The sequence below is a fragment of the Pseudophryne corroboree genome, chromosome 3, assembly GCF_028390025.1.
Source record: "Pseudophryne corroboree isolate aPseCor3 chromosome 3, aPseCor3.hap2, whole genome shotgun sequence".
NCBI lineage: Eukaryota > Metazoa > Chordata > Amphibia > Anura > Myobatrachidae > Pseudophryne > Pseudophryne corroboree.
The window spans coordinates 183,845,938-183,867,617 of record NC_086446.1 but is presented as its reverse complement, the minus strand read 5'-3'; the positions used below and the strand labels follow the sequence as shown (position 1 = coordinate 183,867,617).

At 41.6% G+C, this 21,680-nt stretch overlaps 1 protein-coding gene across 1 annotated transcript in view; it reads right to left on the bottom strand.

Moving 5' to 3' along the window:
- LRMDA (leucine rich melanocyte differentiation associated) overlaps nucleotides 1-21,680 on the bottom strand; it is a 1,251,204-nt gene that overhangs the window by 25,657 nt on the left and 1,203,867 nt on the right. Inside the window, exon 6 of the mRNA XM_063958686.1 lies at nucleotides 19,285-19,411. Coding sequence (XP_063814756.1) covers nucleotides 19,285-19,411 — 127 coding nt within the window. The remainder of the gene's footprint in view (nucleotides 1-19,284; nucleotides 19,412-21,680) is intronic.

The window sequence follows — 21,680 nt, the reverse complement described above, 5'->3', positions numbered from 1 at the left end:
CTAATTAAGAAGAAATAAAGAGCACAGAGAGAGAACATTTGTGCCATATTATCCACAACTTCATCCACATTTTAGGATCTCATCTCTGGCAAGCAGCCTCTGACCTAGTCGAGCAGCTCAGAGTGAGACATCACTTTTGGAGACATGCTCAGTTTGGGTAAAATTATTTTTCAGCAGTCATACATTCCACAAATGGATCTATGTGTCATTCTGCTTAGCAAAGACACTGAATACATTTTGATTATTACTGCTGGTTATATATTACTGCTACATTCTGCAGCAATGTGCAGAACTAATAAAAATAATAACACCACTGTAGGCCTTGTTCATGACTGATTGTATGGATGAAGGAAGACAAATTAAGAATGGTTTTACCTTTTGATGATGCCTATAAAGTCAAACGTAGTTGTATTTTATAAAGCCTCTAAATCTTACTTAAGTCAGTATAGAGACACACTGTATAGTAAAAGTATGTGCATTCATTTTAAATGTTATACATATAATCGAGAGCTATTATTTTTTCACTCTTTGGAACAAATTTGTTTTTAAGTAAAGTTTCAAGGTCAGAAAACAAGATCTATAGTAAATTAGCTAATTTCAAAAGTGGGGTGCAGGACAAGGGAAGTTCTGCAGGCATAAAGAAGAGGAAGATATCAAGGAAGGGGTGGTATTCATGTGACCGGCGGTCGGGAGACCGACAGTCACATGACCTCCTCCAGCATCCCGACCTCTCACTATCCCGATGGTCGGCATGCCGACCAACAGGGACTATTTCCACTCGTGGGTGTCCACGACACCCATAGAGTGGGAATAGAACCCGATGCGACCGTAGGTCACCACCGAGCCCGCAAGGGGCTTGCTGCACTCACCCCTCCCCGCCGGAATCCCGGCGTCGGTATGCTGCCGGGATCCCGGCGTCGGTAAGCTGACCGGCGATCTCCTGACCGCAGGTCAGCCATACTACACCCCAAGGAAGAATACATATGGAGGTCACCTGCCAAGACAATGAGTTAGGTAAGGTTGCAGTATGGAACCTTTGGTACATAAGGACTAGACAATTAATTTGTATTATGCAGACAGTGATAGCGGAGAGGATCATTAATGAAGGTGGACAAATTTCCCTAATTAGCTCTTTATAAGACTGAAAAGTACTCTGCACCTCCATACATACTGTAAGCAATCTCGCCCCCCAAACCTCCCACATACAGTACTGCTTCTCACTTTCACACTTGCAGCACCTCTGTATTGAGCACTGGCTCTTATTATTTCAAATTTTCCCACAAAACTCATCCTTTGCTCCTGTTAAAATCATAATTGCCACTTCCTCCAGCAGTGAGTGGCCGTCTAATAATAAAGCAGCATCCCATAACTCTTGCCACTAGTATCCCCCTGTAGACTAAGCTCTTGTGTCATCTCTCTCATATGTTCTCCACCAGTCTACATATGTCATGTGTAAAGTGCTATACAACTTACTACCAATACATAACTTGTGAATCATAATGATATCCTAGCATTACAAATGTTGTGGTAATGCTAATAGATATTTTGGTTTGCTTAAATTAAAAAAAAAAATTTAATATGGGTCTCAAAGATCCATCTAAATTTCCCAGACATAATACTGGGTGTATATCGTGATGTAGACATTATCCCCCATGCCTTCTATGTGTGTACATATGTTGCTTTTGTAGCAAGCATGGCTACTGCAAGTGTCTTTTCCTCCCCCCCCCAAAAAAAAAAACAACTAAAAATGCAGAGACCATTGCTTCACTTGTATTGGCATTGATCCCCTAAATTTTAAATTACATATATTATATTATAATATTTACATTGTGAACAATTCTATTGCAGAACTTACTATAAGTAAAATCAGAATAAGGTATAGAAAAAAAAATCAAACATAATTATCAGTTATGAGCATAAAATCAACAAATTCCAAACAAACTATATGTTAGTATAGTGAGAAATATAAATGATGTAATTTCTACATGTAAACAGGTGAAGAATCTTCACACTGTGTCTAACTGCAACCAAACTCATAATTCTTATGAATATTGATGTGATCTGTGGCTATAATTCAAAGAGAATCTATTCTTATATTATTTATTCCTTCTTTTCTTGTAGCATTGTAATTGCTGTATAGGAATTTGTGTTGTTTATTGTATTTACACACACACTGCCCTTGTTTAGAAGTGACAGTAAATAAGAGTATGAGCTGTAACATCTGCTAGAAGTGTCATTTGCAGCTGTAGTGACAGGCCCTCACCTGACCCGCAGAGAGCCTGCAGGGACATTAATCATATAACAGACAGAACTAGGAAAGAAACAAGGGCTACCCATATCCTGTTACAGACCTTGTCCCTTTCTCGTCACATGACCTGTGGCAATGCGCAGCCTCCCATGAGAAGCAGGGCATTGCTAGTGACATGTAACAGAGAGGTAAATAAAGCACTGGTAGACACCAATAATGTTCAGCTCTCTGATCCTAGACATATATTCCAGAGACCGACATTATGTGCCGAAAACCACATGTGCATCAAATCCAGTCAAAAAATTAGTCAAATATGTTAAAAGCAAATAAAACAATAAACAACAAGGAAAATTTATTTAAGTAATACATTATACAAAATTACAAGAACTAGTTTGGTGTTTCTTTGTTTAAACCTTTCACAAGTAAAGCAATAAACAATCAGAAGAACTGCTACAGTGCGGTCTACACAGGAAGGGGAGAAGGGGAGACTGGGCACTGGAGGACACGGCAATTTACAGAACACGGGTATAAAAGTGGGGCCCTAATGTAAACACAGCTAAAGCTTACTTACAGGCCTCGGAAGCATGGCATATACACACATCTGAAGAAGTACACCAATGTGATGCACTTGCATATTAGTCTTTTACTGTACATGTACAAGAAAACCCACGATAGATACCATACACATTCATGATAAAACTTTCAGGAAGTAAAGAAGAGAAAAAAACATTCCAAGTTATAGGTAGCCAGAGCAAACAACTAGATTGGATACATTTTAGCATCCAGAGGTAGCAGAACTTATAAGACAACGAAAAACTACATTGTAGGGGTCCCAATGGAGCCATTAACTCCTGCATTGCCACACAAGGGTAGGACCGCACCCTGCGTGACTGTCCACAGAAATAAAATGACAGAATGTGGGAAAGATCTTTCATTACATAGAGTATAAATAGTATGATTTATCAGGCCTGCCAATCTGAGTGATTGATTATTGCCTGCCAGACAGAAGAGTGACATATTAGAAAAGTTTTGTTAACAATGTCTATTGCTCGTCAGTCTGCCACAGAAGCTGGTGATTAATGTGTTGTCAGCCAGTAATCCCACACCCCAAGCTAATGAGGGAGGCATTTATCATCCTCATCGAGTGGCACATGTCAGCGCGGAAGGAACTCAAGTACTGGAAACAATATCGTTTTCCTTATCCCGACTGACGGCTGTGACAAGTCTGGAAAAGCCACAAAGCTGCTTTGTGTGAGCACTAACTTAACAAAGAGAGAGAGGAAGACAAAAAAAAAAAGAAAAAAAAAAGATAGAAAAACGAAAGGGGAAAAGTACTTTCATACGCTTTCTTCTTAGTGGTAGGGCTTGGTAAGAAGAAGCTTGGTACTCAGAAACCCAATTCAGGGTTTATGTGTACATGCCTTGTGTGTTTAACCCTTCTGCTTATTTGTATGCACCTAAGTGTTTAACTAGTAGTAAACATCCCTCTATTTGTGTTCGGCCATGTAAGTGATATTCATGCCCTGCAGCACAGTGATAAACCTGTGCACATCAGCTACTTATCTCATCTGCACCCCATTACCAAGTTTTAATGTGTGCAAATATAGCTGCCAATCTTATTACCAATCTTGTTTCTAGGGGCATAGTTATGAAAGTATTTTTGCCAGAGTTGCCACAAAAACAGGTTTTGGAGTGTACCCGCAAAACGTAAGCATCCCCAGGATCTATGAATGGGGTACCTCCATTTCCATTCACAAAATCAGCCTCAATAGGGGGCTGCTAAACAGTAAAATTTAGCAAAGGTCTGGAATTTTGGGACTTTGCCTCAGGAACCAATGCCACCTTCAGCTGTCATTAGCCCATAGTAACCTTAGAACAACTATTTCGCAGTTTTTAGGTGAGAAGGATCAGAACAGTTCCTGCTGATGTATGTGCAGGACGACGGCCATGTATGCACACTACACTAGCCAGGTCCAAACCTGGTCGCAAAGTGCTAGTGCTTGCTATCACTTTGCTTCCAACTCTGTGCTGGGACAGGTTCTTATAGGACAGACTTTTGCTAAAAACAAGCGGAAATATACATTTTTGTTTTGTGACTTTAGCTGAAGCCACCTCATCACAACTGCATAAAAACACAGATTGTGATAATTAGGCCCCTAAAGCAGACGAAATGGTGCAAGCATTGAGATTTACTAACATAAGATAAGCATGGTAAATGGACTCACACAGCATACAGACTACCCATGCACCATCATCACAGCTAATATAGGGAATCTGGCCAGAAAACTACCACAACGTCTGATTAAAATCTGATCTAAATTGCTCATAGCATTATCTGTATGATGGTAAATGTTGTTGGCAGAGAGCCACTATCAACCTCCATGTGAGGTTATTTTCCGACTTCACTAAAAGTCACCAGTCCTGCTAGAAGTGGTACAGATGTGCTGAAAGTCCTGATCTTCTCCAATTTGCGCAACCATATTCAACAACCATTTGTTGCATGGCACTCACAATGAATGGCAAGAATAGCCTTTAGAAATTGTATAGGATGAGATTGCAGAGATACAGGATTACCGTACATACCAGTAATCCTGTCAACAAAGATTTATAAAATTGCAAATTAACTAGAGGACAACTCCCACCATTTAATTTGGGAGAGTTGGTAACTCCGTCCAAATATTAACACAGAACCTTTAAGCCAGCAACACTGTAACAACCCCGTCTGTGTCACCCAAGTTTGTCTACCCCTCCCCTTTAAGGGGGGGTACACACGGAGAGATCCGTGTTTAAAATCTAAGCAATCTGACTAGATTGCTTAGATTTTAAGCACGGATCTGTTGTGTGTATGTCCCCCAGCGATAGCGATGCTATCACCGGTGCTAGATTGAGCCTGTATGCAGGCTCAATCTAGCGGGTTGCTCACTTCAGCGCTGTGTAAAGAGAGCGCCCCCCCCCCCCCCCTCGCTCGTGGGGAGAGATGTGTGCTGAGCGGTCTGTGTTAAAATTGCTCAGCACACATCTCTCTCGTCAGTACTGGCCTTTAGAAACAGTAGCGGCTCTTGCCACGAGCAAGCAGGGTTTTTGCCGGGGGCACTGCTGTCCTGAGGGAGCCGCTACTGCTGGTGCCGTGCACCTGACATAATCGCGCACCGCACGGCATTGTGGGAGGAGACGCTAGGGGTCATAATTGACCTTTAGTGTCTGTGCAGTGTGCGGTGCTATGGAGGACCGCAGCAGCGGTCGGGAAGCAGGAGCGGGGCTGGTGAGTATTTTATTTTTCACGCGCCACTATTGAGGGCACAGCAACAGGGGGCAAAACTACAGGGGCACAACTACTGAGGGCACAGCAACAGGGAGCAAAACTACAGGGGCACAACTACTGAGCGCACAGCAACAGGGGCACAACTACTGAGCGCACAGCAACAGGGGGCACAACTACTGAGGGCACAGCTACAGGGGGCAAATCTACTAGGGGCATAACTGTGACCACGCCCCTATTTTTGTGCGCACCTATGGCACGCACTAACCCTTTGTTGCCTATTTTTTATTTTTTTTGTAATAATTTTTTTTATTTATTTAAAAAAAAAATGGGGGGGGAGGGCGGGGCAAGAACGACTACTGCTGGTGCCGTGCGGTGCACCTGATATAATCGCGCACTGCACGACATTGTGGGAGCAGACGCTAGAGGTCATAATTGTGCAGTGTGCGTTGCTATGGGCATAGATCCGAGGAGCGGCATCCGGAGATGGAGGACAGCAGCAGCGGTCGGGAAGCAGGAGCAGGCTGGTGAGTATTTTTTTTCTACACACCGCTACTGACGGCACAGCAACAGGGGGCAAAACTACAGGGGCACAACTACTGAGGGCACAGCAAGAGGGGGCACAACTACTGAGGGCACATCAACAGGGGGCACAACTACTGAGGGCACAGCAACAGGGAAAAATCTACAGGGGCGTAACTACTGAGGGCAAAGCAACAGGGGACAAAACTACAGGGGCACAACTACTGAGCGCACAGCAACAGAGGGCAAAACTACAGGGGCACAACTACTGAGCGCACAGCAACAGAGGGCAAAACTACAGGGGCACAACTACTGAGGGCACAGCTACAGGGGGCAAATCTGCTGGGGGAACAACTACAGGGGGCATAACTGTGGCCACGCCCCTTCCCTATGAAGCCATGCCCCTATTTTTTGCACGCGCCTATGTTATAACTATGTGCCTATAACTATGTTATGTTATGTGCCTATAACCCTTTGTTGCCTATTTTTTTATTTCTTCTCTTTTTTTGTATTTCTTTTTTTTATAATTTTTTTTATTTATATATATATATATATATATATATATATATATACAGAGTATAAGCTGGCGGCACTCACAGGACTTGTTACCACAGATTACACGAGACTGCCCCCGTGAATATCAACGTTTCTATTGTTTAATCGTCTTCAGGATAACACATAGTACAAAAAACAAACATTTATAACTCACCCTGTGAATAGACGCCGTCTCACGCTGCCGGGCTCCGGGCGTCCGTCGTCCCATGATGACATCACACAACGGCGACGTGCGCTCTCCAGCGCTCACACCAAGTTCCGTACTGGACTCCCGTTGCCTGGCAACAAGTTACATGTTTGAGGTAGAACAAGAGATATTTTTCTCTGATTCCAATATAGCATCTAAATTTTTGGTCTTTTTGAGATATATAGACGACTTATTTATCATTTGGTTGGGAGAGGAGAGTGATTTTCATGATCTAATGACCATGGCTAATACTGCTAATGAATATATCAAATTTACATACTTGATTAGTGATTGTGAAGTAAATTACCTTGATGTAACCATTCAATTAAGTGAAGGGGCATTACACACCTCACTTTATAGGAAGAAAACAGATCGCAATAATATGTTGCATCATTCGAGTCAGCATCCAAGAGCGACTAAGGAGGGGCTCCCCTTCTCCCAGTTCGTAAGAGTTCATCGAATCTCTGACGACATGGAAAAAACGATCAAGGAAATAGATTCTATGATTAGGCAATTTATGGCTAGAGGTTACAAATATGACCAATTGCTTAAAGCTAAAACCAAAGCATTGCGGAACCCAGGGAGCAATTACTATTAAGTACTAGGAAGTTACAAGGGGATATGTCCAGAATACCCTTTGTTCAACAATTCCATGCGCAGAGTCAGCAAGTGGTTAAGGAAACAAAGATGTTGTGGCCATTAGTTACCACAGACCCAGATTTGAAGGCGCTAAGAACAGCAAAATTAATGCCTAGCTTCAGACGAAGTAAAAATCTTAAACAGTGGCTTGTAAAAAATGATATATCTGAAAATACCAAAGTCCAGATAAAATCTAATTTTCTAACGAGAAAGCCAGGGTGTTACCGGTGTGTGGGGTGCACTACATGTAGTTACCTTGAAAAAGGTGATACATTTGCACACCCACATACCGGTAAACGGATCCCTATAAAGAAAGTATTAACATGCACAAGCACCCATGTAGTGTATTTCATCCGGTGCCCGTGTGGTCTTCTCTATGTAGGGAAGACCACCAGGCAATTTAAGGAACGGATGAATATGCATCGGTCATCTATTAGAAAAGCAATAGAAGGACAAATAGTAGCCCAAGAACAACCAGTAGCAAGGCACTTTAGAATGTATAAACATGGGTTATCAACTTTAAGATATATGATTATCGATCAGGTGGAAAAAAGGGTTAGAGGTGGAGATAGAGACAGATGTTTATTGCAGTGTGAGGCCAGGTGGATACATGAATTAAATACTGTATCCCCATATGGCCTCAATGAAAATGTTGCCCTTAATTGTTTTCTCTAAATGGGAGTGATATTGGTTTTTTCTTTGGCATCAATGAAAATTTTGGCCTTAATTGTTTTCTCTAAATGGGAGTGATATTGGTTTTTTCTTTATAACAAAATACTTCAGTATTTTTTTTATATATATGAGTATATTAATGAATTATAGAGATGTCTGATTATGAAATCCCTAATGTAGATTGGTGGGTATGTGGAACTGCTTTTTAAACTTTTATGTTTATGTATTGCGGTGGAGGATGCAAGTCACATGATTATGCCCTTTCTTGTTGCCAGGCAACGGGAGTCCAGTACGGAACTTGGTGTGAGCGCTGGAGAGCGCACGTCGCCGTTGTGTGACGTCATCATGGGACGACGGACGCCCGGAGCCCGGCAGCGTGAGACGGCGTCTATTTACAGGGTGAGTTATAAATGTTTGTTTTTTGTACTATGTGTTATCCTGAAGACGATTAAACAATCGAAACGTTGATATTCACGGGGGCAGCCTCGTGTAATCTGTGGTAACAAGTCCTGTGAGTGCCGCCAGCTTATAATCTGTATCATTGGTGTGACAACCTTGGAGGGCACCAAGGCAGGTTGATACCTTTTTGGAAGAGTGCCGACCAGAATTGCATATATATATATATATATATATATATATATATATGTATTTATTTATTTGGGGGGGGGGGGGGCAAAGGAAACTTTCACCCTGGGTCCATAACCAGCCCTGTTTAGAATGTAAGCTCTCACGAGTAGGGCACTCTTCCCTCATGTGCTTATCCTTTTCTGTTCTGGGGAAAAGGGGAAAGGGGGCTTATCCTTTTCTTACTTTAATAATCTTCAACTGCACAAAATCCAACAGTCTCCTGCCATCAGATGCTTATTCCAGTGTCATCTGCTGATGTAACTATGTTTATTTACCCTGTATTGTCTTCAACTGTAAGTTGCTGTTTTCCTGTTTTGATTATTTGTTTATGTACTCTGTAATTGGGCACTGCAGAACCCTTGTGGCGACATATAAATAAAGGATAATACAGGTTGAGTATCCCTTATCCAAAATGCTTGGGACCAGAGCAATTTTGGATATCGGATTTTTCCGTATTTTGGAATAATTGCATACCATAATGAGATATCATGGTGATGGGACCTAAATCTAAGCACAGAATGCATTTATGTTTCATATACACCTTATACACACTGCCTGAAGGTAATTTTAGCCAATATTTTTTATAACTTTGTACATTAAACAAAGTGTGTCTACATTCACACAATTCATTTATGTTTCATATACACCTTATGCACACAGCCTGAAGGTCATTTAATACAATATTTTTAATAACTTTGAGTATTAAACAAAGTTTGTGTACATTGAACCATCAAAAAACAAAGGTTTCACTATCTCAGTCTCACTCAAAAAAGTCTGTATTTCGGAATATTCCGTATTTCGGAATATTTGGATATGGGATACTCAACCTGTACATGTTGAGTATCCCTTATCCAAAATGCTTGGGACCAGAAGTATTTTGGATATCGTATTTTTCTGTATTTTGAAATAATTGCATACCATAATGACTCGGATATCATGGCGATGGGACCTAAGTCTAAGCACAGAATACATTTATGTTTCATATACACCTTATACACACAGCCTGAAGGTCATTTTAGCCAATATTTTTAATAACTTTGTGCATTAAAGAAAGTGTGTGTACATTCATACAATAGATTTATGTTTCATATACACCTTATACACACAGCCTGAAGGTCATTTAATACAATATGTTTAATAACTGTTTGTATTAAACAATGCTTGTGTACATTGAGCCATCAGAAAACAAAGGTTTCACTATCTCACTAAAAAAAAATCCATATTTCGGAATATTTGGATATTGGATACTCAACCTGTAATAATAATAACAAATACAGATTTGTAATTGGCCTTTGTCTCTTAGCCACTCCCCCTATATGACAGTTGCTTGTTAGGTATTTTTACACGTTCATGTGGGCATTTTAGTCATGGGCACTGTCCAAGCATGTTCATAGTAGAACTGCCATGAGGGTCTTCATTTCTAAACTCCTAAATCTGAGCTATCGTCCTGGAATCGCACACTGGATTGTTCCCATCCAGGCTGGTTACTTTGACTGCTGCTGAAGTATAGCGGAAAGCCTCAGCTAACCAATGTACAGTGTAAATAGGATCAATATCTCAGCTGTGTCTACATGCATTCATTTCATTCCTAGTCCAGCTGTCAGCCCACTAGCCAGCTTAATGAAAAGCGATTTTCTGAGCTGAAGTTTTATTGCATGTAAAACTTCCTTTGTGGTTAGCATTTTCGACTGTAGGAAAAGGTTATGGATTCTACAGACAAGGAAAAAACACATACACACAGCATGTGCCTTATATTTGAAAAGTAATGCTCTTTTATTAGGGACATATGGGTCTCACAGCACACACATTAAATGTCATGTCAGAAACAGAGCCTTTTAAATCACGCTTAGACTCATTTTTGACCTGACTCCTGGGGTTTCTCCCAGACCCAAAATACTTCTTTATAAATCTGGCTGTTTAGGTGCCACCATAAATCACTTTCAAAGCATATTATTTCTTCATTTTATTGCAGCAGTGAGGGAGATTTTTGTACAGCATTTTAAAAAGTCCTTTGGAAATGGAGATGAAAGAATAGTGTGTGTTAGGTTCCCAGGCCTGGGGTGTGCTACAACAAGATGAAACCTGTCTGAGGGTCATGTAAAGTGCCTGGAACGCAGGTCCAGATTTACATTTTTGCTCCTTGAGGCCACTTCAGCACCCCTCCCTGACAGCCACGACACTACAAGGCCCAAAGCTCCACCATGTTTATTCATATGACATAAATACATGTACATAATTCACTCCATGGTTAAATCGATTACATACGTAAAAAAATAAAAATCCACATTATCAATGTAGAAGTCAGCATTTTCAGGAATGTATATAGTACTGTATGGACATAATAAATAATTAGAAAGGAAACAAAATGATATCTCTTCAGTGAGATCACTTAGCTTCTTTTTGAATATCAGAGTTGCCTGACCAGAGATTCTTACTCACGGCGAGATTTATCAAACCTTCTAAGGATGAAAATGGAGGAGTTACTCATAGCAAACAATCAAATTCAGTAATTTTATAAAATGTACTAGACAGATAATAGCTAGAATCTGATTGCTATGGGCTTAATCTCAACTCATCCAGGGTCGACTGGCCCACTGAGGTACAGAGGAAAACCCCGGCAGGCCCCACTGCCTGGGGGCCCACCCCCTTCGCTAGGGATCAGATTCCAGACTGTGCAATGAAGTTATACATTATAAATATGTTATACTAGACTGCACAGGACTATGATGTATTTTCTACTGTGTATTGCTGTTATTAATCTGGTACATTATCATGCATGCACTAGCAGTATTTACTGTATATATTTATCAAGGGACCCAGACCATGCACTCACTAATGGTTAGCCAAGCCTCTAAGCATGGGCCCCTACCACTGCATACCCCCCAGTGGCCCCTTCACACCCCAGTCCGACACTGCACCCATTAGAAGGTTAAATCCCCCCTCTGTTTCCAGCTACCAGGGACATGAGTAGGACTTCCCAATATAAGCATTCACCTAACCCTTGGGTTTTGCCGCCTTGCTGCTTATTTGGGTATTATGACCGCTGATGCAGTAATGTGTATAAAGCATGTCCTTGTCCTGCAATGGTCTGTACTGTAAGTCACTTCTTACTTGTTTTGTTCATTCTGTTTATGTACTTTGTAAAACACTGCAGAACCCTTGTGGCACCATATAAATAAAGGATAATAATGAAATAAATAATAATATACTTGCCCACTGATTATGCTCCCTTTTTATGTGAGGTTATATAAAGCATAACCCAGGTCATGGTAACAAAAGCTTGACGTACCTTCATAGTACATAACAGCTAACCTTCAAACTACAGTTTCAACGCCAACTAGGTGCGTAACTCCCAGAGGAAAATAGAGACGCCTGCCTCAGGGCTCCAGGCCATAAAGGGGCCCCTGCTTGTACAGCTGCACTTGTATGGTTCACAGCAGGATCAAAGTGTGACTGCTGCACTTCCAATGGAGCTCTGCAGCAAAACCGCTGCTGCTGCAGAATTAATTTGCTCTGTCCCAAGAGCCCTGCTAACACCTGCAATAGGGGACAGGACCATAGGCGTGCGCAGGGGGGGTGCCTGGTGCGCACAGGCACCCCCTAATGTCTGGCACCCCGATCTCACATGCCTGATGCAGCGATCTCCGAGCAGGCTGATTACTGTCCCCTCTGCGCTGCACCCTGTCAGGACTGCATTACTGACTGGACGCCTGGGTTAATCAAGGGTACCACTGCCACCGGCTTTCAAACTCCCGGCTCCACCTCCATGTACAAAAACAGCGTGATGTGACGTGATGACATCATGCTGCTCGCACGCCCACCTGTCACACCCGTCATAAGCCCACCTCTCTCCTTCTATTCTGTGCCAACGCCAGCCACTGATGAGGAGCTGCATTCAGCCAGCACTCCTTTTGGAAAGACAAATTCAATACTGGCAGGCAGTGGGCAGCAGGATTGACACATAACGCTTTTTCCAGCATCAGCAGTAACAAGTCTGCGACTGTCAGTGTCAGTGAGTGACTGCAGCTTGCAGGGGAAAGAGAGGGGGAGCCAGACCAGGCTGAGGAGGAGCAGTGTAATTGCAGTGAGTGCCATCAGGGGTGTTTGTTTGGTGCACACCACAACATCTGACAATGCATCTGCATTATTAGGATTGGTACAAGGGTGGATATTTTATATTGCGTTGACCGTCAATAGGTGGTGCTAGACACGCCCAAAAGGTGGTGCTAGACACACCCTTCCAAAAGTGCACCCCCTAATAAAATGTGCTGCGCACGCCTATGATTTCAGGTAGAAGAGGGCAATGATCCAAGGTTAACACGAATCATCAGAGAGCAAATGTTGCTAAGAGTTGTTTCCTTATCTATATTTTCAAGTGCCTTCTTTATGTCTGCTTATAACAGCATAACTAGAAGTTTGATGTGCAGGAAGGGCATAACCCTATACTATCTATAGCTCGTACAATCCTGTGGATACTTGCCTATCATTTTAATATTCAGAGTAGTAACTCTTAAGCTTTGGTGAGGCAGAGATTTCCTATCACTGTGCTGAATGCTAGAATAACATTTCTACAAAGATAAACTGGGGGAAAGAAGACAGCATATGGGAACTGTACAAATCAAGTTATAATGTAAGAGCCTCAAGCTGTGATGCATCTACTATAGATAGTACATAGGCATAGGCGTGCGCAGCACATTTTATTAGGGGGTGCACTGTTGGAGGGGTGTGTCTAGCACCGCCTTTTGGGCGTGTCTGGCATCATCTATTGATGGTCAACGCAATATAAAATATCCACCCATGTACCAGTCCTAATAAAGCAGATGCATTGTCATATGTTGTGATGTGCACCAAACAAACACCCCTGATGGCACTCACTGCAATTACATTGCTCCTCCTCAGCCTGATCTGGCTTCCCCTCTCTTTCCCCTGCAAGCTGACACTGACAGTTGCACACTAGTACTGCTGCTGCTGGAAAAACGTGTGACGTGTTAATGCTGCTGCCGACCGCCTGCCAGTATTGAACACTGGCTGCATGCTGCTCATCAGTGGCTGGTGTTGGCATAGAATAGAAGGAGAGAGGTAGGCGTGTGACAGGTGGGCTTGCGAGCAGCATGACATCATCACGTCACATCACGCTACGCTGTTTTTGTACATCATACCCTCCAGCTGTACCTTTTTAGCAGGTACAGTACCTTTTTTTAAAGGTCCGTACCAACTTTTGGTTCTCCAAACTTCCATTGAAAGTATAGGAAAAGGGATGTAGCCACGCCCCTTTACCCATGGGCACGCCCCCTTTTCTAATTTGTACCAATTTTTATGTGTAAAATGTTGGAGGGTATGGTACATGGAGGTGGAGCCGGGAGTTTGAAAGCCAGTGGCAGTGGCACCCTTGATTAACCCAGCCGTCCAGTCAGTAATACAGTCCTGACAGGGTGCAGCGCAGAGGGGACAGTAATCAGCCTGCTCGGCGATCGCTGCATCAAGCATGTGAGATCGGGGTGCCAGACATTAGGGGGTGCCTGTGCGCACCAGGCACCCCCCCTGCGCACGCCTATGCCTGAAACAGGTGTCCTCCAATGTACGCCTTCAGAACAGACACTAGAATTATTTTTAAAAGTGGCTATCATTAACACAGATATTTAAAATAATAATTTTAGAGCAACTAGTTATATAAATGTTTTATTAACAATTATTTCTTTTGCACACACTTACTATGGAGCCCTTTACAGAGAATATACTGTCATGCGGTCAGTAATTTATTGTCAGGAGCAGTTAGTCCACCAGTATGTTTTTAGAGTGTGGGTGAAAACTAGAGCACCCAGAAGATATCCAATCAAACATGGGTGTGGAGGACATACAAACTCCACACATTTACTGCCTATGTCAGGAACTGAACTGAATTGAACTTAGGGTTGTGAGATTGTAATACTAACCACTATGTAAATGGTGAAATCCAATATATAATATAATAACTACATTCGCAAACGACTTCTTTCTTGTTAGTATTATTGAGCTAATCTGTTCTCCCAGGGTCTTGTTAAAATAGAGTACTCAACTTCCAGTCCTGTTTAAATAAAATAGCCTAAGGCTAAGGGCATCGCATCCATTGTCTCTGAATTTGGCTTTGGGTGGGATTGGTGACATAGCTGCTTCATTTTGGCCAAGTTCAGTCCTGCAAGCATCCCCTCATCTCCCTTATAGATGAACTTACAGACGTAATGGTTGCCTTTCAACACTTTGACATCTGAGTTATTATAACTTTCTTCCATCTGTCAGCGAAACCTCTAGAAGTGGGAGTACACTATACTCTGATGCTTTGGACACTGTACCCAACAGAAATTGAACAATATCCCATATTAAACAATTATTAAACAATATTTCTATGAACCATAACTATTTTTATACACAGTCAATCCAACTGGTATGTCTACACTAGTGATTAGATGATCACAGTAGCTATATTACTGCAGTAACTAAAAGGTAATGCAAATGGATAAGGATCATCTACCTATTCCTATGGATATCTGTGGAATGTTGCTAATCTCCTTTATGTCCTACCCATTACATCTTCTTTAGCCTTTGCCAAGCAATATTCTGATATCATTCCAACATGTAATCTTTATAAATGATTGCAAAATGAGCCATGTAATTCAAGAGGGAGAGCATTATGTCTCTCAACAAAGGCTAAGAACTGATGTGTGAATAGAAAACAGGTGTCTTTGATTTCTGTATTGAGTTACATTAGTAGTGTAAATAGGATGTACATTTTGTCTGGTGTCCACTGAACGATCAGTGAAGTCCTGTGAATAATTTCAGATCTGGTCCAGTAAATAATCTTCAGCGGTTGGTACATTATTCATAGGGATCCAGCCACTGTGCCATCTGGAGCGCTAACATTAAGCTGTGTACAGCGGCACAGCTGGAGAGCTGACTAAGTCATCGCTTTGATTTGATTTTCAACTTCAAACTTTATTGCAAGTTTTATGAATGTCCTCACTCCAGCACTGGCTCCATCACTCTGACAGACCAACCTGTGCTCATGACAGATGTAATTGTGTTCAATCAGAGGGGTACTAAAACAAAGGCTGAAAATTAAGCTGGACATGCGGAACTAGGAGAGCTCAATAGATGCAGATAGAGTAGGGGAACAGAGCTATCAATCAATGACCTATTCCTTTTAGAATCATCACATCACTGTGCATAGCAGGGGAGTTGCCTGCATTATCATATTTGCAATAATTAGGTTTTGCTGGTCTGTTTAAAAAAAAAAATGAAAAAAGAATAACAGCAACAATCTTCAAATTATTTATATATATATACATATACGTAGACCGGTCTACTTGTTTAATACAATATTTAAACTTTAAAGTCTCCGAGTGCCGCCTCTCCTTTTTCGTCTGTCTGGATTTCCTTGGAAGGCACCGGAGCCATTATCAAGTGGAGGAGGGAGTGCCGATCCGTGGGAAGTATATATATATATATATATATATATATATATTTATTTATTTTTTATTTTATTTCATTTTTTATTCTTTTTGTGGCAACAGGGGCAGTTTGGTTTAAAGGAACCAGGAGTGTTTATTTGTTAAGCCCCGGAAAACCATCCATTGAGGAGATAGGGACTGTGTGTCTTACCTGCTTGATTAATTTCAGTGCAGTTCTCCTTTTCAGCCTGGGGCAGCTGAAAGCATGTGCTTAATCAACCAGAGCTGCTGTGAAGAGATCCCTTTTAGTGGCAAAGTGTGAGTGCAATTTACCTGTCAGTCTGGGAAGGGGAGGAGTCGTCTAAGGAATAAAAAGGCTGTCTGGGGTGATTTATGATGATAACCAATGCCGGGAAACTAGCGGGGACTAGGGAGTAGGGAGTAGATTTCTGTTAGCTAGTGACAGGACCATTAACATTTACTGTCTAATGGTTACTGGTCCAGGTATGCATAAATGACTTAACTATAAAAAGTATGAAATCAACGCATTGCTTCCAGTGGCCAAGGAACGGCAGGCATGGTCTTGGAGATAGGGAAAAAGTATGCCCATGGTACCACAACACTACATACATGTTTACAGTAATGCTGGATAGATAGCCATAAGGGCTGAGCAGCTGTATTCTTCTGGAAGAGTGTAATTATGACTAGTCCTCTCTTTCTAGTGACATTTGCTCCATAACCACTGATAGGCACTATGTGAGTTGTGTTTCCTGTCACTAATAGTGACCATGCACAGCTGAGCAGACACGTCTTGTGCCAGCCTGCATCTGTAAAAACAGAGAACTTTGGGTGGTCGTCTGCTTCCCTGTCAGGTACACAGTAACCAGGTGTATACACAGGAAGAGGCTGTGGTCTAACAAAGTACTTACACATATCACAATCAATGGCAATGATTTGAAGAAATAAAATAACAAGGTATGCCCTGCTAACATAACAAGATGTACCCTGCTGGGGAGCAAAATACCTGGTCTACATCTACATGCAGTTGGTTACAGAAAGTATTATTCCAAATGTGCTACTGTAGCTGGCATAGCATGCTAGAATAATAGAGCAGTAAGGGACATTTGTAAGATAGCTTAAAAAAACAAAAAACGATTCACTTAGATCAGGCATGTCCAAACTGCAGTTTGGACATGCCTGACTTAGATGTATATTGAAAGGACACAGTATACACTATTGGTGTAAGCACTTTCATCGTGACCCATTACACTACTGATGGCTGCAGTGCATAAAGTGTTAATACATATTACCCAGTCTCAGCATTACACAAGGGAACAATGCAAATGTCTACGCAGCCTTTTGCTGTCTAATTGCCATTAGTGACAATTACAGGGATCCGTACAGAAATTAACATGAGAGCAAGCACTAATTGTGGTGTATTTTCTACAGTATTGATGGCCCCCTGCCTGCTGTTGGAAAATGTACCAACAGAAATCAACGCAAAAGTAAAACATCTCATTATGCTCCCCCCTACCATCAATGGCTGACCCAGGCTGATAACCGGCCCTGGTGCAATCATCCAATGAGATTAAAACTCACTTGTGTTGTAAGTAAACACGTGTTAGGGGTAAAACACATTCAGTGTATAAATAGAGTATTATAATTAAGTAGAATTATAAATGTTACAGAGAACATCAGAATTGTGGATAATTGAAGAGATTTAAATAATCTAACAGGCACCATTTACAGTGGCACCAATAAATCTGTTAGAGCTGAAAACACTTTGCTTCATTTACAAAGCTCAAAATGTCCAGTCACAGAGCAGTTCCGCTTTAGTGGCATGTACAGTATGGTTTGAACTGTGCAGGAGCACACCTAGGTTTCAGCCAAAGGACATAGGCTTGCGGAACAAGATGGTGTAGAAAGCCAAAACTGTGCATGGCCAATGAGTTAGATTTGGGTGGGTTATTTTGTTTCTGTGCAGGGTAAATACTGGCTGCTTTATTTTTACACTGCAATTTAGATTTCAGTTTGAACACACCCCACCCAAATCTAACTCTCTCTGCACATGTTCTATCTGCCCCCCTTGCAGTGCACATGGTTTTGCCCAACTGCTAACAAATTTGCTGCTCTGAATTAGGCTGAATGTGAGGAATTAGGGGGAGTGTGTTACGTATGGTAAGCGCACTACTGTGTCAAGTTTTTCAGTACAGTACAAAGATTAATTTTGATGAAGGAGATGATTGATATGAGGAACACCTTTCTAGGGACGTGACTTGTTGTGTATAAAGGCACACTGACATTTCTACTCAATAAAAACGAAAAAAGAAGATTTTTGCCATCAGCTCAGATCACCAATTTGCACACTTCTAGGTTGTGGAGACATCACCTGAGAGCTAAGAGCAGGTGTGTTTGATGGTTTCGCACTGGTGTGTCTGAAGGCGCTTTGCTGTGTGCATCCAGTGTGCTTTGTAGATAAGGATCACTGTAGAGTTAGAATCTGGAAAGTACTCTCTAATATTAAAACACAGGAATAGATCATAACTCCCAACTTTGCAGCACAGGGAATTGTGACAGGAAGCATAGCCATTCTATTATGGTGACTTCTTTTGGTTTAATATACAAATAAATATATTATGTTAAAAGAAAAGTTCTGGAAATAAAACACACCAGATATACTTATTTTAAACTTTAGCAATGTTTATGTTTTGGGGGGGGGGGGGGGGGGGGGGGTTGTAAGGGATTCTATGCAGACCTAGGGGGTGTACCTTGTTACAACAGATTCAGTGTAACTTCATTACCTTCAGTTCTAGCTGCATCTGTTCACACTGAAGTCCTGCCCCTTCCCCCATGACCTATGTTTGTCCATGGTGACATCACATAGTAATAACTTCCAGATCTCCCATTTACTAATGAGGGACTATATGGTACACAGCATTTAGTTTGAATATTGTGTGTAATGAATAGTAATGACCATCAACCATTTTTTTTTACCATCAGCAATGAATCATCAATAGTGAGCCATAGATGGATAGGCTATGCAGATGTGTAGATTTAGGTTATTTCAGTGCTAGTGCACTGTATATTAAATTTTCTAACTGTAAAAATGATGGGCATTTTTTTACATTTTGTATTCATTATAAAAGCTTACCTTGTTTTCTTGTGGCTTTACAACTTTCATAAAGGCCCCTCTGGAACTTGCCACTTCACGCTCTTTCTTTGTCACTTTCCTCGTATCCAGAAACTTTAGTGTAGGAAGTTTGTTCAGGACATAGTACCTGCAAAGACAGAGCTTCAGGTAAAGATTGCATATCCCACAAGTCACATCCATCTCTTTGTCCAGTAATGGGCCCTACACACTCGGCGACCCGCCGCCGAGCTGCCCGGCGGCCGATACAGCCGCTGGATGACCCGGCAACGGGGGAGGAAGGGTGACGGAGAGAGTGAAGTTTCTTCACTCTCCCTGTCACCCGGCTCCATAGCCCTGCATGCTAATATGGCCGATATTGTCCAGATTGGCCTTCAGGTATGAACAAGCCGGCAACAACGGTGAACGAGCGCGGTGCCGCGCATCGTACATCGTTGGTGCCTACACACTGAAAGATATCTCGTTCAATAATGAACAAGATCGTTCATATCTTTCAGTGAAATATTTAAGTGTGTAGGGCCAATAAATGTGTTACTGCACCTGGGTTATTCATTGGATTTATTGCTATATATATTACATGGCCAAAAGTATGAGGACACCCCTTCTAATTGGTGTTTTTGTACATTTCAGCCACATCCACTACTAAAAGATGTATAAAACTATTCATACAGCCATGCAGACTCCACAGTCAATCATCCAACAATAATAGTAGAATGGGTCGTATTGATGAGCTCAGTGACTTAACATGGAATGGTCATGGGATGCCACCTCTCCAGCACATCAGTTTGTCAAATTCTGCCATGCTATAGATGCCTCGATCAGCTGTAAATGCTGTTATTGTGAAGGGGAAATGTCTAGGAACAAAAGTTACTCAGCGCCGATGTGGTAGGTCACATAAGCTCACAAAACGGCATTGTCGAGTGTTGAAGATCATTGTAATACCCACTACAGAGTTACAAAATGCCTCTGTAAGCAATGTCAGCAAGAAAAGGCATTTTGTAACTCTGAGCTTCATGAATTTGGTTCCCATGGCTGAGCAGCCCCACACAAGCATCGGAGTATCATGCACAATTGCAGACTTTGGTTTCAGTGATTCTGGATCCATAGGAATATAACTAAAGGACATATATGTGTTTATGTCGGATGCCAAGAGAACACTTCCTATTCGAAAGCACATTCTCAACTGTACATTTTAGTAGTGATGAAGGAATAATATTCTTGGGCTGTTTATCATGATTTGGACTGCGCCCCTTAGCTCTAGTGAGGGGAAATCCTTATGCTACAGTGTACAATGACATGCTAGAAAATTGTAAGCTTCCAACTCTGTGGCAACACTTTTCGGAAGACCCCTTTCTGATTCAGCATGACAATGCCCTGTACACAAAGCAATGCCCTGTACCCCCCACCCTCAGGATGCATACGTGGCATATTCCAGTTGCAAGGGACCAGTAATGTACAGTCCGCAATTATAGGTAGTAGTGATGCAATGTGTGTCACTGTAATGTGTTATTATAGGTAGTGCTGGGTGGTGCTGTAATATATGTCACTGTAATGTGTTATTATAGGTAGTGCTGGGTGGTGCTGTAATATATGTCACTCTAATGTGTGTCACTGTAATGTGTTATTATAGGTGGTGCTGTGATATATGTCACTGTAATGTGTTATTATAGGTAGTGCTGGGTGGTGCTGTAATATATGTCACTGTAATGTGTGTCACTGTAATGTGTTATATAGGTAATGCTCGGTGGTGCTGTGATATATGTCACTGTAATGTGTTATTATAGGTAGTGCTGGGTGGTGCTGTAATATATGTCACTGTAATGTGTGTCACTGTAATGTGTTATTATAGGTAGTGCTGGGTGGTGCTGTAATATATGTCACTCTAATGTGTGTCACTGTAATGTGTTATTATAGGTGGTGCTGTGATATATGTCACTGTAATGTGTTATTATAGGTAGTGCTGGGTGGTGCTGTAATATATGTCACTGTAATGTGTGTCACTGTAATGTGTTACATAGGTAATGCTCGGTGGTGCTGTGATATATGTCACTGTAATGTGTTATTATAGGTAGTGCTGGGTGGTGCTGTAATATATGTCACTGTAATGTGTGTCACTGTAATGTGTTATTATAGGTAGTGCTGGGTGGTGCTGTAATATATGTCACTCTAATGTGTGTCACTGTAATGTGTTATTATAGGTGGTGCTGTGATATATGTCACTGTAATGTGTTATTATAGGTAGTGCTGGGTGGTGCTGTAATATATGTCACTGTAATGTGTGTCACTGTAATGTGTTATATAGGTAATGCTCGGTGGTGCTGTGATATATGTCACTGTAATGTGTTATTATAGGTAGTGCTGGGTGGTGCTGTAATATATGTCACTGTAATGTGTGTCAC